Source organism: Prionailurus bengalensis, chromosome F2 (genome assembly GCF_016509475.1).
Source record: "Prionailurus bengalensis isolate Pbe53 chromosome F2, Fcat_Pben_1.1_paternal_pri, whole genome shotgun sequence".
NCBI classification, from domain to species: domain Eukaryota; kingdom Metazoa; phylum Chordata; class Mammalia; order Carnivora; family Felidae; genus Prionailurus; species Prionailurus bengalensis.
The window spans coordinates 760878-775219 of record NC_057353.1 but is presented as its reverse complement, the minus strand read 5'-3'; the positions used below and the strand labels follow the sequence as shown (position 1 = coordinate 775219).

At 41.1% G+C, this 14342-nt stretch overlaps 1 protein-coding gene across 1 annotated transcript in view; it reads right to left on the bottom strand.

Moving 5' to 3' along the window:
- The window catches only part of SPIDR (scaffold protein involved in DNA repair), a 502960-nt gene that overhangs the window by 16176 nt on the left and 472442 nt on the right, over positions 1–14342 (bottom strand). The window contains exons 15-16 of the mRNA XM_043601030.1: positions 7689–7875; positions 6832–6984 (exon numbers count right to left, since the gene is read on the bottom strand). Of these exons, the coding sequence (XP_043456965.1) occupies positions 6832–6984; positions 7689–7875 (340 nt within the window). The remainder of the gene's footprint in view (positions 1–6831; positions 6985–7688; positions 7876–14342) is intronic.

Here is a 14342-nt window from a genome sequence, read left to right as displayed (position 1 = left end):
AGCAAATTACAACCAAAGCAAAGGGAATATAAGCAATAATGAAAATTAGAAGAGAGATCAATACAATTAAAAACAAAATCAAGAAGAGAAATTCAAGAAACCCAAATTTGATCCCTTCAAAAGATTAATAAAAATTATCTGATAAACTTCTAACAGTCTAATCAACAATACCAGAGACAGAAGAAACAAATTAATTTTATCAGAAAAGAAAGAGGGGCCATCATTACTGATCCCATGGACCGTAAAAGGATAATAAAATAATGTTATGAACAACTCTACCCACCACCCAAATTTGCTAAATTACGTGAAATGGATCAATTCCTTGAAATACACAGTCTATCAAAACTCAAACGAGAGGAAACAGATGATCTGAATAAGCTAATCTCTATTAAAGAAGTTGAATAAATAATTCATAATCTTCCAAAACAGAAAATACCAGGACCAGAAGGTTCACAGGCAAATTCTACCAAACTTGTAAGTAAGAAATCATACCAATCCTCTACAATCTCTTCAGAAAATAGAAGCAGAAGGAATATTTCCTAAACTCATTCTATGAAGACAGCATTACCCTAAAATAAAACCAGATAAAGACATTACATGAAAGAAAAATACAGAATAACACCTCTCATGAACATAAATGCAAAGTCCTTAACAAAATGTTAGCAAATCTAATCTATATAAAAAAATATATACCATAACCAAACGTGGGATTTATTCCAGGTATACAAGGCTGGTTCAATATTTTAAAAAATCAATTAATGTAATCTGTCATATTAATGGACTAAAGAAGAAAAATCATATGGTCATATCAGAAGATGCAGAAAAATAACTTGGCAATATCCAACACCCAGCCATGATAAAAACTCTCAGCAATCCAGGAATAGAGAAGATCTTCCTTAACTTGTTAAAGAACACCTACAAAAACCTACAGGTGGAAGAAACCAATAAAGAAGTCATATGTAGGAAACAGTGACTCAAACTTAAATGATTAATATGAGGGAGTCCTAGGACAGTAGTTAAGCAAATAGTTAAGACTGTCTTGGTGGGGGAGAAAGCTCTAGGAGGGAAATTATAAAGGAAAAGGATAACTCCAATGATTTGTCATAATTTTTGGAGATTTGAAAAAAAAAGTGTGGTATTGGCAATGCAAGGAAAATGAAAGTCAATATAAAATTCCATGAGGCAAACCCCATCAAAAAATCCCTATCAGCATTCTTCACAGAACTAGAACAAACAATCTTAAAATTTGTATGGAACCAGAAAGAAAAGAAAAGAAAGAAAAAACCAAAGCTGGAGGCATCACAATCCCAGACTTCAAGATGTATTACAAAGTTGTAATCATCAAGACGGTATGATACTGGCACAAGAAAAGGCACTCAGATCAATGGAACAGAATAGAGAACCCAGAAATGGACCCATAAACGTATGGCCAACTAATCTTTGACAAAGCAGGAACGAATATCCAGTGGAATAAAGACAGTCTCTTCAGCAAACGGTGCTGGGAAAACTGGACAGTGACATGCAGAAAAATGAACCTGGACCACTTTCTTACACCAGACACAAAAATAAACTCAAAATGGATGAAAGACCTAAACGTAAGACAGGAAGCCATCAAAATCCTCGAGGAGAAAACAGGCAAAAACCTCTTTGACTCTGGCCACAGCAACTTCTTACTCAACATGTCTCCAGAGTCAAGGGAAACAAAACCAAAATTGAACTATTGGGACCTCATCAACATAAAAACTTCTGCACAGAGAAGGAAACAATCAGCAAAACTAAAAGGCAACAAATGTAATGGGAGAAGATATTGGCAAATGACATATCAGATAAGGGTTAGTACAAAATCTATAAAGAACTTTTCAAACTCAACACTCAAAAAACAAATAATCTAGTGAAGAAATGGGCAAAAGACATGAATAGACACTTCTCCAAAGAAGACATCCAGATGGCCGACACATGAAAAATCATCATTCATCATCAGAGAAATACAAATCAAAACCACACTGAGATACCACCTCACACCTGTCAGAATGGCTAACATTAACAAGTCAGGCAACAACAGATGTTGGCAAGGATGTGGAGAAAGAGGATCTCTTTTGCACTGCTGGTGGGAATGCAAACTGGTGCAGCCACTCTGGAAAAAAGGATGGAGGTTCCTCAAAAAATTAAAAATAGAACTACCCTACGACCCAGCAATCGCACTACTAGGCATTTATCCACGGGATACAGGTGTGCTGTTTTGAAGGGACTCATGCACCCCAATGTTTATAGCAGCGCCATTAACAATACCCAAAGTATGGAAAGAGACCCAATGTCCATCAACAGATGAATGGATAAAGATGTGGTATATATATATACAATGGAGTATTACTCGGCAATCAAAAAGAATGAAATCTTGCCATTTGCAACTCCGTGGATGGAATTAGAGGGTATTATGCTAAGCAAAATTACTCAGTGAGAAAAAGACAAATATCATACGACTTCACTCATACGAGGACTTTAAGAGACAAAAAGATGAACATAAAGGAAGGGAAACAAAAATAATATAAAAACAGGGAGGGGGACAAAAGAGAAGAGACTCATTGGGGCGCCTGGGTGGCGCAGTCGGTTGAGCGTCCGACTTCAGCCAGGTCACGATCTCGCGGTCCGTGAGTTCGAGCCCCGCGTCAGGCTCTGGGCTGATGGCTCGGAGCCTGGAGCCTGTTTCCGATTCTGTGTCTCCCTCTCTCTCTCTCTGCCCCTCCCCCGTTCATGCTTTGTCTCTCTCTGTCCCAAAAATAAATAAAAAACGTTGAAAAAAAATTTTTGAAAAAAAAAAAAAAAAAAAAAAAGAGAAGAGACTCATAAATATGGAGAACAAACTGAGGGTTACTGGAGGGGTTGTGGGAGGGGGGATGGGCTAAATGGGGAAGGGGCACTAAGGAATCTACTCCTGAAATCATTGTTGTGCTATATGCTAACTAACTTGTATGTAAATTAAACAAACAAAAAAAAAAACCCCAAACAAACAAGGAAACAGAAGTACAGTATACTATTTTCCTATTCAGTGAAAAATATTTATATAATCATAACACTAAAAATACCATTTATTGATTTTCACCTTTGAAAATCTAAAAAGAAAATCAATCTGTAGACAGTGTTCAAGGCTTAATTATGGTTATAGAAGAGAATATCACCAATCTTTATACTATAAAGTACAGAAACAACTGTAGGAAGGTGGCAAGGAAGAGTGGAGTAAAAGAAGCACAAAAGAGCTAATATTTTTTCTTGCAAAGTATGGAATAAAGAGATACTATCTTTACCAGAAAGAATGACAAATAAACACACCCCCTACAGCTGGTTGACTAAGTAGATGCTTTCCCCTTAAGATCAGGAACAGAGCAAGGAACCCCCCTGGCCCCATGTCTGCTCACTTCTATACTGCGGTTCTAGCTGAAACGGTGCTACAGGCGGTAGCAATTCTTATGGTCTTACAATAACAGGGTCCTGAACAGCTTAAGCAGTGTGGGTGCATGGTGGTTCCCCTCAAATGTGGGGCAGAGAACACCGCTCCCACACCCTTCTCTTTCCTCTGGGCCCCTGACCAATCCTGGGCTCTGAGAGAGGTGAGGGCTGGGAGAACAGGAGCAACCGCTGGAGAGAATGAAGGTGCAAGGGGGGCCTCTGGAGGCGGAGGAGATGTGCCAGCGGTAGCAGGCTGTGGGCACAGTGACGAGGACAAATGCGCAGCGCATCTATCTGCTCCGGGGCATACATCTGCAGCGTGCACGGTCCTCACAGCCTGTGTGCCCAGGGGCCCAGCGCAGCCAGCGCTCAGATGCCCCAACAGTCCAGTCAGCCTCTGCAGACTCCCAGCCCTTCCTTACCGGCATGCTTCCAAACAGCCCGCCAGCAACCAACCCTGGCTCTGTACCACAGTCTATCTACAGCGCTCACAGAATTGCTTCATTTAAGACAACTGATCACACAGCCTCCGCGGCTGGCATGACTGGGAATAGCAGAATGAGACAGAAACAGCTCCATCCCAAGAGGTCCCTGACTCCTCCAGCACAGAAAGCTTTTACAACTGCCCTTGGCATCTCCGTGGGTTTTCTATATGGCCTTCATCTGTCTGGAAGGCCTTCCCCAACTCTGCCTGACAAATCCTGACGGTCCCAAGGCCACCCACCCACTGCCTCATGGGCTTTTGCTGTCATCCAGCCCTCCTTGTCAGGGGCGGTCTTCCTTCTCCACTAGTCGGTGAGCACTCCAAGCCCCCAAAGCCTCATGTGCCTTATCTCGTTTAACCCTCCACAATGCTTTAAGGTGGATTCTATTAGCCCTGTGTTAGGTGACAAAATGGAAGAGTCTGCTTTCTTCGGGACCACCAGGCTATCCTGCTCTCATTTCTCACTTTGAATCACAACTTTAGTTATGTTTTGGCCTTAACACTGAAAGAAAATGCACAGAAGAGAAGATCCAAATCGCCTGAACACAATGAATAAGTGCTCAACCTCACAAGCAGGCAGGAGAATGTGAATTAGAGCCACAATGGGATCAGAGATTTTGCTGTTTATAAAAATTATAAAAAGACTCAGGAATCTTATGATGGGCAAGGCTGGTGGGAACAGGTCCTCTTAGAAGGCCTTTTGGAAATATGAATTTCTGTATATTTTTTGGAAATTAACTTAATATCTTTTAATATTAAGAATACACAAGCCAATTGTGTGGCCACTTTGGAAAACACTTTTGCATTTCTTCAAAAAGGCTAAGCACAGGGTTTCCCATATGACCCAGCAATTCCTTTCCTAGATACATACCCCAAATTTGAAAACAGGGGTTCAAACAAAAAACTTGACCATAAATATTCATAGCGGCACTACTTACAGTAGCCAGAAAGTGGAAATGACCCAATGTCCATCAACCGATGAATGGAAAAAAGAAGATGTGGTGCCTCCATACAATGAAACATTCAGTCATAAAAAGAAATAAAGCGCTGACCCCATAGTACATCATGGATAACTTTGAAAACGTTATGCCAAATGAAAGAAGCCAATCATGAAAGACCATACAACGTATGACTTTGTGTATGTGAAATATCCAGAAAAAGCAAACCTATAAAGACGGAAAGTAGATCAGTGTTTTCCTAAGACCAGGGGAAGTGGCTGGGGTGGGAGAGCATATGGCACTGACAATGGGCATGAGGTTTATTTTGGAATGATGACAGTGCCTTTTTTTTTTTTTTTTAAAAATATGGGTCTCAAACTTACAACCTGGAGATCAGGAGTTACATGCTCTACCGACTGAGCCAGCCAGGTGCCCCAACAATGTTTTAAATTAGATTGTAGTGACAGTTGCATATCTGTGAACATACTAAAACATTTTAAATGAATGAATTGTAGTGATGTAAGTTACACCTCAGTAAAGTTGTTTAAAAAATACACCAACCCTAAGACCCTGAAATCTTCCTGCAAAGAAATCAGTAGGGATTGATGTAAAGCGTGTTTATTTCAGCCTTGTTTATAATTGCAAAAACAGGGGAACATGTTTGATGTCCATCAGTGGAGAGACAGTTTATTCGTAGGAGGGAATATTATGCAACAATTAATATCTTGAGTTAGATCTTTATCTACCCATCTGGATGGACATCCCTGCTAGAGTCCTAAGTGAGGAAAGCAAGCGCCAGGATAATGTGTTTTACAAAGTCGTGCAGTCACACACACTCCCTCTGAAGGGGGCAGAGGCATGTGCTCCTGTGTGTACAGAGTGCAGCGTGGCAGGTGCACAGCAGGAAATAATTTCTCTTTCTCTTTATTCATCTTTCACTAGTTCCACTGGACAGGCACTACTTTTTTCACTAAAAAATTTAAAAAGTTAAAAAGGAGAATATTAATGCTATGTTGAGCCCCAGACTCACATATCCAATCAGCTACTGGAATGTCTTTTCGGATGGATCAAAACATCTAAACTCGTCAAGACATAGCTAAAATTGTGCTCTCAAAGCTGGCCTCTTCTGCCATGTCCGATTCCCTTCAAGAGCTCTACTATCACCTTGCGGCCTAAACCGGGATCTCAGACGTCACCAGGTACGTCCCCAGCCTTCATCTGTGCCTTGCTTCCTCTGTACTGAATTCACTACCCAACCTGTCAGTTTCCCCCAACTAAACCCTCTTCCATGTTTACTTCACCTCTTCCCTTATCTCATGCCTTGGGACTGCTGCTTGCCCTCCCACTGGCTATTACCCAAGGCCCTGGCCCTTCCACTCTGCTCTGCAGAGACAAACACTGGATCACCCTCCTGTCAATGACAGAACACACTCCTGCCAGGGCCACCCACTTGGGCAGTGGTTGGCCTCTCAGCCTAGTCTCCAGTCATTCCCTCCATCCAGATGCCTTTCCGGCCCCCTTCCAAACTCTGGTGCTCCCTGACACTGCCCTGTCAGCAGCCTTTACGTGTCCTGGTTTTTTCCCTTCAGACATTCTTCCTGCCTCTACTCCTTCACCTACTTAGCTACTTCCTGCTTCAGATTGCAGCACAAAGCTCCTGTCCTTGGGGCAGCTACAGTGACCTCCCTAACAACGTGAGGTCCCAGCAATCAGTACTTGGAGCACTCTGAACGCTGCAGTTCCAAGTCTGATCGTGTGCATAGCTGACTGGTGTCTTTCTATATAGACTGTGAGTCGAAGAGGCAAGAGCTTCTTCTGATTTTGTTCCTTATGTATCCAAAGTCTGGAACATGTGAGACAACAATAAATACTTGCTTAAGGAATGAGGAAACGAATATGAAGTATGATATTTAACAAAATGTAAATACCATTTCCATTTCCACCAGGATTGACTTGACTACCCACCTTGAACGCTGCAAATGGAGTTGACCTGAGTGACAGAATCCAGTTCATTGAGCTTCACAGGGCTGGTCAGTTCACAGGAGGGAGCACTGGAGGCCATACCCAAAAGGGGCTTTTGAAGCAAAAGGACACTTCGTTCAACACAAACAATCTGACCTGCCGACAGAGACACTTCGGATTATGGAAGCACTGAAGAGAAAGTGAGTTTTCCTCCCAGTGAGGACAGTGTCCTTTGCCAGCCTCCTACAGGCTGTGTGGGCAGAGGGCACAGTTTTGCGGCCCCTCCCTTGTGTCCTACGACACATGCACTGTGCAGAAAGGAAGTCCTAAAGCCACCAGTGTGCTAAGCTGGAAAAGCACACAAATACTAGATTCAAATTCAATTTGGAAAGGTGAATTTTGTGGTATGCAAATTACACCTCAATCAAATAAAAAATATGAAGTTTAGGCAGGATTCTAATTTGATTCCTGGAAAAAAAGAGCTGATTGATCTAAGCATATATTTATAATGTTCCAGGCATTTGTTTGTTCTAAAAAGTGATGTTTCAGGCAATGGCTTCAGGTGGCTTTTGCACCTGTAAAGTGTGCCACCAAGAGACCATCTTTGAGTGACCAACGGCATCTTTCACAGGAGGTGTCAGCACTGCAAGTGTTCTAGTTCTGTCCAGGTGGCCATGACAGGGGTCATTTGAAGCCCCAGGCTGGTACCACGGGTCTCTTCCACTCCACACACCACGTCCGCAGTTGGCTTCATGAAGGGACGCAGTTCCAAGTAAGTCAGAGGCACTGACAAGCCACAATGCCATTCTGTGGCGTCCATCAGTGTCTGCTGGGTCAAAACTGGGAAGAAGAAAGCATACCCTGGGCTCGGAGAGTGTCCCTGAAGAGGAAGCTGTGAGGGGTAGCCTCGGCGAGCGCTTCCACGACTTCCTGGCTCAGCACACATGAGGGGGCCACACAGACTGGTACAGTTTTGGGGAAGCCAGAGTTATTCTCATCCTGCATCTGCAGGGTGACATCAGTCACCATCAGCCAAATCTCCCTTTGCTGCGGAAGAAGCAAATCATTTAGTTACAATTCAAAGACACAGTCAAGTCTATTAACTTTAATAGCTATTCTAACGTCCAAGACTTCAAAGAAAATTAATGTTTTTAACTTATTTTTTGAGAGAGAGAGCATAAGCAAGGGAGGGGCAGAGAGAGAGGGGACAGAGGATCCGAAGTGAGCCGACAGGCTGACAGCAGTGAGTCCGATGTGGGGCTCGGACTCACGAACTGTGAGGTTATGACCTGAGCCGAATTTGAACGCTAAACCGACAGAGCCACCCAGGCGCCCCTAATATCCAAACTTTTAAAAGCAATAATGTTAGATGATTATTACAACACTATTTTAGATATCATTCCCACAAATGTTTTCAAATATGCAATAGAGTCTGCGTGTCTTGGTCACTAGCAAACAATCCAACCTGATTGACACGGCTGAGCCCTGGGAACCCCAACCCTGTACTTATTTAAAGGGCTCCTTTGCTGGGATACAGTCTGCCCTTCCTTGGCACTAATGTATTGTCCTTGACCTACTCAGGGAGATTTCACTGCTCTTTTTGTCCAGATCTCATGTTCCCATACCCAGAATGTGAATTACCACACTGTCTTATATTTAGTCCATACACATTCTTCTCTCCTGTTAGACGTAAGTTTCCTAGGGATCAGAGATTGTTATAAACTGAATGTTCACATCCACTCCCACATCCTCAATTCATAAGTTGAATTCCTGACCTCCAGTGTGATCGTAATGGTAGGTGCGGTATTCAGGAGGTAATTAGGTCATGAGGGTGTCACCTTGATGGTGGAATCAGGGTCCTTGTAACACATGAGGCAGTTTGTCTCCTCTCCTGCCTTCCACATTGTGAGGATGCAAAGACATATCCTTTTGTAAATCAACAGGAGGGGCCTCACTGAGAACCTGACCATGTTGGCAATTTGAACTCAGACCTGTGAGAAATGAACTGCTGCTGCTTAATCCATAGCAGCCCAAACTGACTAAGACAGGAATATTTATTACTGCCCTCAGACTTTGCATAGGGCCGTGGTATAAAGCAGGTATAAAATAACTGTTGTATCTGCAACAATTTTTCTTTTTCTTTTTTATTCTTTCAAGTATATAATAGAATCTACGTGTCTTGGTCACTAGCAAACAATTGGACCTGATAATAATTTTCTTTTTTTTTAAGTTCATTTATTTTTCAGAGAGAGAGAGAGAGAGAGAGAGAGAGAGAGAGAGCCAGAGGACAGAGAGAGAAGGGGAGAGAGAGAATCCCAAGCAGGCTCTGCACTGTCAGTACAGAGCCCAATATGGGGCTCCAACTCACCAACTGTGAGATTGTGACCTGAGCCGGAATCAAGACTCAGACGCCTAACTGAGTCACCCAGGCACCCCTATAATTTTCTTTCATCTGCAAAAGTTGTAATGTCTTTTAAAGTTCATTATTGTGGTATTCTGCCCTTTACCCTTGGTCAGAGTTTAGGATTTAGTAGATCCAATGAGGCCAAGGATTTGCCTGGGAAGACCCTTGTAGTCAGTAGGGCTGGACCATGACAACCTGGCTGGCTTGAGGTTCAGTTGGTGTTGCTTGCGTGGATTGATGGCATGGTCAGTTTGAGGATTCCATTTGGCTGGTTGACAGGAATGGGCAGAGAAAGTGACTTGCATGGTAGGAGCTGTGGGTTTGGGTCAAGGGGGAGCTCACCTGGTTGAAATGCTGATTACACATAGGAAATTAGAGTAAATTATATGGAGGAAAATGAGAGCCAGGTTTCTCACTATTAGATAAGGGAGTTATAAACATGGAAATGGGGAAAAGCTAAAGTCATTCTGTGGTAATGATCTACAGTTGGAGATATTGGTGTAAAATTAAGATTTCAGATATAGATGGAGAGATGGAAAGAGATACAGATTTATGTGTATGTGTGCATGGGTTTACACACGGAATACTTCCTTGTTCTGTTCACTGAGAGGGTCTGAAGGCAATAACATGCCAGTGGCAATGAGCCCATCTAGTTACCAGACCTTTGTTTAAATGCTGTTTTCCATTAAAATCAACCAGGGCTCCTTGAAGAGATGGCTGTTTCCAGAGCAGAGAAAGCACAAGGTGAGTCTGAAACATCTTATTGTGTCAGACAGCAAGCAAGTACTTAAAAGGATACAGGAACATGCCCAAAGGGCACATGAGCCAACCTGAATCTGGTAAATCTGAACATCCAAATAAACAACAGTAAGATTATAACTCATTGAATAAAAACTGAATTCACTGGTCCATACTGATATAAGTAAGTGAATACATAATTAAATCAAGGAAATAAAAAGCTCCTAAGTATAGCTGAATGCAACTAATAAATATAGAAGGTAAGCTAGAGTTAGAAAACTACCATTAGGTCACTATCAGAGTAATAATTCAGGCCAAGAATCATATGGATATTAAAATGAGTGAGTAAAAGTTTGATGAAAATAGGATATTTACATAGTCTCAATGTATCTTCCTACATACAAATATCTTCCCACCCATGTCCCACCCAAATATCTTCCTTTATATGGATCAGATAGTTACTAACTTTAGAGTGGAGAAAACTAGAAAACACCATATTTTTTTTTCAAAAGTTTTTCTTTAAATTCCAGTTAGTTAACATACAGTGTATGTTATTAGTTTCAGGTGTAGAATTTAGTGGTTCATCACTTCTATATAACACCCAGTGATCATCAAAGTGCCCTCCTTAACACCCATCACCCATTAAGCCCATTCCCTGTCCACCTCCCCTCTAGCAACCCTATTTGTTCTCTATAGTTAAGAGTCTGTTTTCTGGTTTGCCTCTCTCTTTTTTTCCCCCTTTGCTCATTTGTTTTGTTTCTTAAGTTTCATATATGAGTGAAATCATATGGTCTTTGTCTTTCTCTGACTTATTTCACTTAGCACAATACTCACTAGCTCCATCCATGTCATTGCAAACAGGAAGATTTCTTTTTCACAACTAATATTATATATATCAACCATCTCTTCTTTATCCATTCATTAGTCAGTGGATATTGGGCTATTTTCATAATTTGGCTATTGTTGATAATGCTGCTATAAACATCGGGGTGCATGTGCCCCTTCAAATCTGTATTTTTGTATCCTTTGGATAAATACCTAGTAGTGCAATTGCTGGATTGTAGGGTAGTTCTACTTTTAACTTTTTGAGGAGCCTCCACACTGTTCTCCAGAGTTCACCAGTTTGCAGGCCCACCAACAGTGCAAAAGGGTTCCCCTTTCTCCACATCCTTGCCAACACCTGTTGTTTCCTGTGTTGTTACTCTTAGCCATTTTGATAGGTGTGAGGTGGGATCTCATGGTAGTCCTGGTTTGTATTTCCCTGATGATGAGTGATTTTGAGCATCTTAGATAACACCATTGTAATCAGCTGATAAAATATTACAGCACTGGGACAAATCAGCTGTGTGCTTTCTGATACGAAGACAGTATTTTTATGTGGTATTCCTGACAAGAAATGCATAGCTTGAATCTAGTCATGAGCTAACATGAGGCAAATCCAAAGGGAGAGATATGCTAAGTAACTGATCTCTATTCTTCAAAAATGTTAAGGTCCTAAAAAATAAGCAAAGATGCAGAAACGTTCTATTTGAAGAGGAAAGAAACATGACAGCTAAGTGCAATGCAAGATCCTGTATTGGACCATGGAGTTATAAATGATTTTAGGGGAACAACTAGCAAAATCACATTTTAAAAAATGGTAGATATCTCAGGAAGGCAAAGATTTCTATAAGATTATCTATAGTTGGGAGTTCTTCTGACAGCATTCAAAGATTTTAGATACTCTTTGTAAATACCCTGGATTTGGCTTACTGTCTCTTTTTTAATTTCTTGATGAGCCAAAATGGTCTAACTTCCTTTGAAATTAACTATCAATTTATTGTTACCATTGGGGTTATGAATAAAATCAGTAACAAATAATATCCTCTGTAAAAAGACACAAATAACCAACTAACTGAAAGCTGTACTACCATTATTATTACTAAAATTTTATTAAAAATGGATCTCTTCTGGGGCGCCTGGGTGGCTCAGACAGTTAAGTGTTCGACTCCTGATCTCAGTCAAGTCTTGATCTCATGGTTGTGAGTTCAAGCCCCGTGTTGGGTTCCACGCTGGGTGTGAAGCCTACTTAAGAACAACAACAACAAAAAAAGATCTCTTCCACACAAAAATGCCCCATTAATTTTTGACAAAGTTGCAAAAGCAATTCAATGGAGGAAGGACAACCTATCAACAAATAATGCTGGAACACTGGACATCTCTAGGCAAAAAAAAATGAACTTTGACCTAAACTACACACTTTATTAAAAAACCAACTCAAAAATGCAGCATACTCAAATGTAAAATTATAAATCTTCTGGAAAAGAACATAAAGCATAAATTTGGGGGGCACCTGGGTAGCTCAGTCAGTTGCACATCTGACTCTTGATTTGGGCTCAGGTCATGATCTCACAGTTCGTGAGATCCAGCCCCATCCTGGGCTCTGTGCTGACAGTGAGAAGCCTGCTTGGGATTCTTTTTGTCTCTCTGCCTCTGCCCCTCCCCCATTCACGTGTGTGTGTGTGTGTGTGTGTGTGTGTGTGTGTGTGTCTGTGTGTGTGTGTCTGTGTGTGTGTGCGTGCGCTGAGCGCATGCTCTCTGTCTCTTAAAAATAAGTAAACATTAAAAAAAAAAAGATAAACTTTGGGACCTAAGACTAGGCAAAGAGACTTGACTTGTCTTAGACTTAATGACAAAGGCATGATCCATAAGAGGGAAAGTTAATACATTTGACCACATAAAACTGAAAAACTCTGCTCTGCAAAACCCCTGTTGAAAGGATGAAAACACAGATTACAGACCCTGAGAAATATTGGCAAATCACATATCTGACAAAGGCTTTGTATAGAGATTATATAAAGAACTTAAAAAATTCAGCAGTTATATTCAGAATTTAAGAAACAAAACAGATGAACATATGAAAAGGAGGGACGGGAAGAGAAGAAAGGGAAACATACCACAAGAGACTCTTAACGAGAGAACAAACTGAGGATTGATGGAGGGACATGGGTGGGAGATGGGCTAAATGGGTAATGGGCATTAAGGACTGCACTCGTGATGAGCACTGGGTATTATATGTAAGTGATGAATCACTGAATTCTACTTCTGAAACCAATACTGCAGTGTATGTTATCTAACCAAAATATAAAAAATAAAAATATAAATATAAAAGAAAATGCCATATTGAAAAAAAAAATAAAAATTCAGCAGTAAACAAATAATCCAAACAGAAAATAGGCAAAAGACATGTATAGACATTTCATCAAAGAAGTTATACAGATGGCAAATAAACACATGAAAAGATGTTCAACATTATTAGTTCTCTGGATGAATCTCTAGAGAATTTTATTAATTGGGGGAAAAATAATCCCAACCAAATAGCTCCCAAAGGAGCTGTTACAGGTTGAATTGTGTCCCTCCAAAAAGATCGGTTGAAGTCCTAACTCTAGTATGTCAGAATGTGATCTAATTTGAAACTAAAGTCTTTATAAATGTAACCAAGTTAAGAGGAGATCATTTCAGCAGGCCCTCATCCAATATGACTGGTGTCCTTAAAAGAAAAGGAAATTTGGATTCTGATAGGCACAGAGGGAAGGCCATGTGAAGACACAGACGGCCATGTGCCTGGGGTGATGCGTGTATGCGCCAAGGATTGCCAGCAAACACCAGAAGCTGGAAGAGGCAAGGAGATTTTCCCTGAAGCCGTCACAGAGAGCATGGCCCTGCTGATACCTTCCTTGATTTCAGACTTTTAACCTCCAGAAATGTGAAATGATATATTTCTGTTGTTTTCAGCGATCCAGCTTTTGGTACTTTGTGCAGCTGGCCTAGGAGACATCACTGATATATATTGTGTGGTCTCATTTGTGTAACTATCATGAAATGACCTAATTATGAAGATGACACCAGATTAGTGGCTGATGTCACTTTCTTGGTTAGGGTGTTAAATGGTGGCTACTCTGGGTATGAGAAGTTAGTGCAGGGCAGGCTACATGGGAGGACACTATTTCTTTGCAGCCTACATGAATCTATAATTACTATTAATCTAAAAGGTTAGAATAATTTTATTCAAAATACAAGTCAAGGGGGCACCTGGCTGGCTAAGTTGGGTAGAGCGTGCAACTCTTGATCTCAGGGTTGTAAGTTTGAGCCTAAGTTAGGGGTAGAGATTACTTAAAGATAAAATCATTAAAAAAAAGGTAAATATCTTTTCACCTGCATGACTTGGCCATTTGTATAATGGAGATGCAATAGAATCTTCTTTAAAAACTCAGGTTCTTGCAGTGACTCCTAGTGCCCTTCTTAAAGTCAACCAGCACTGTAATGTACAGGTGACTGGCTGGACCACACTGTGGCCCCAGGACCTAGCTTATTTCAATTCCTCCCCGAGGAA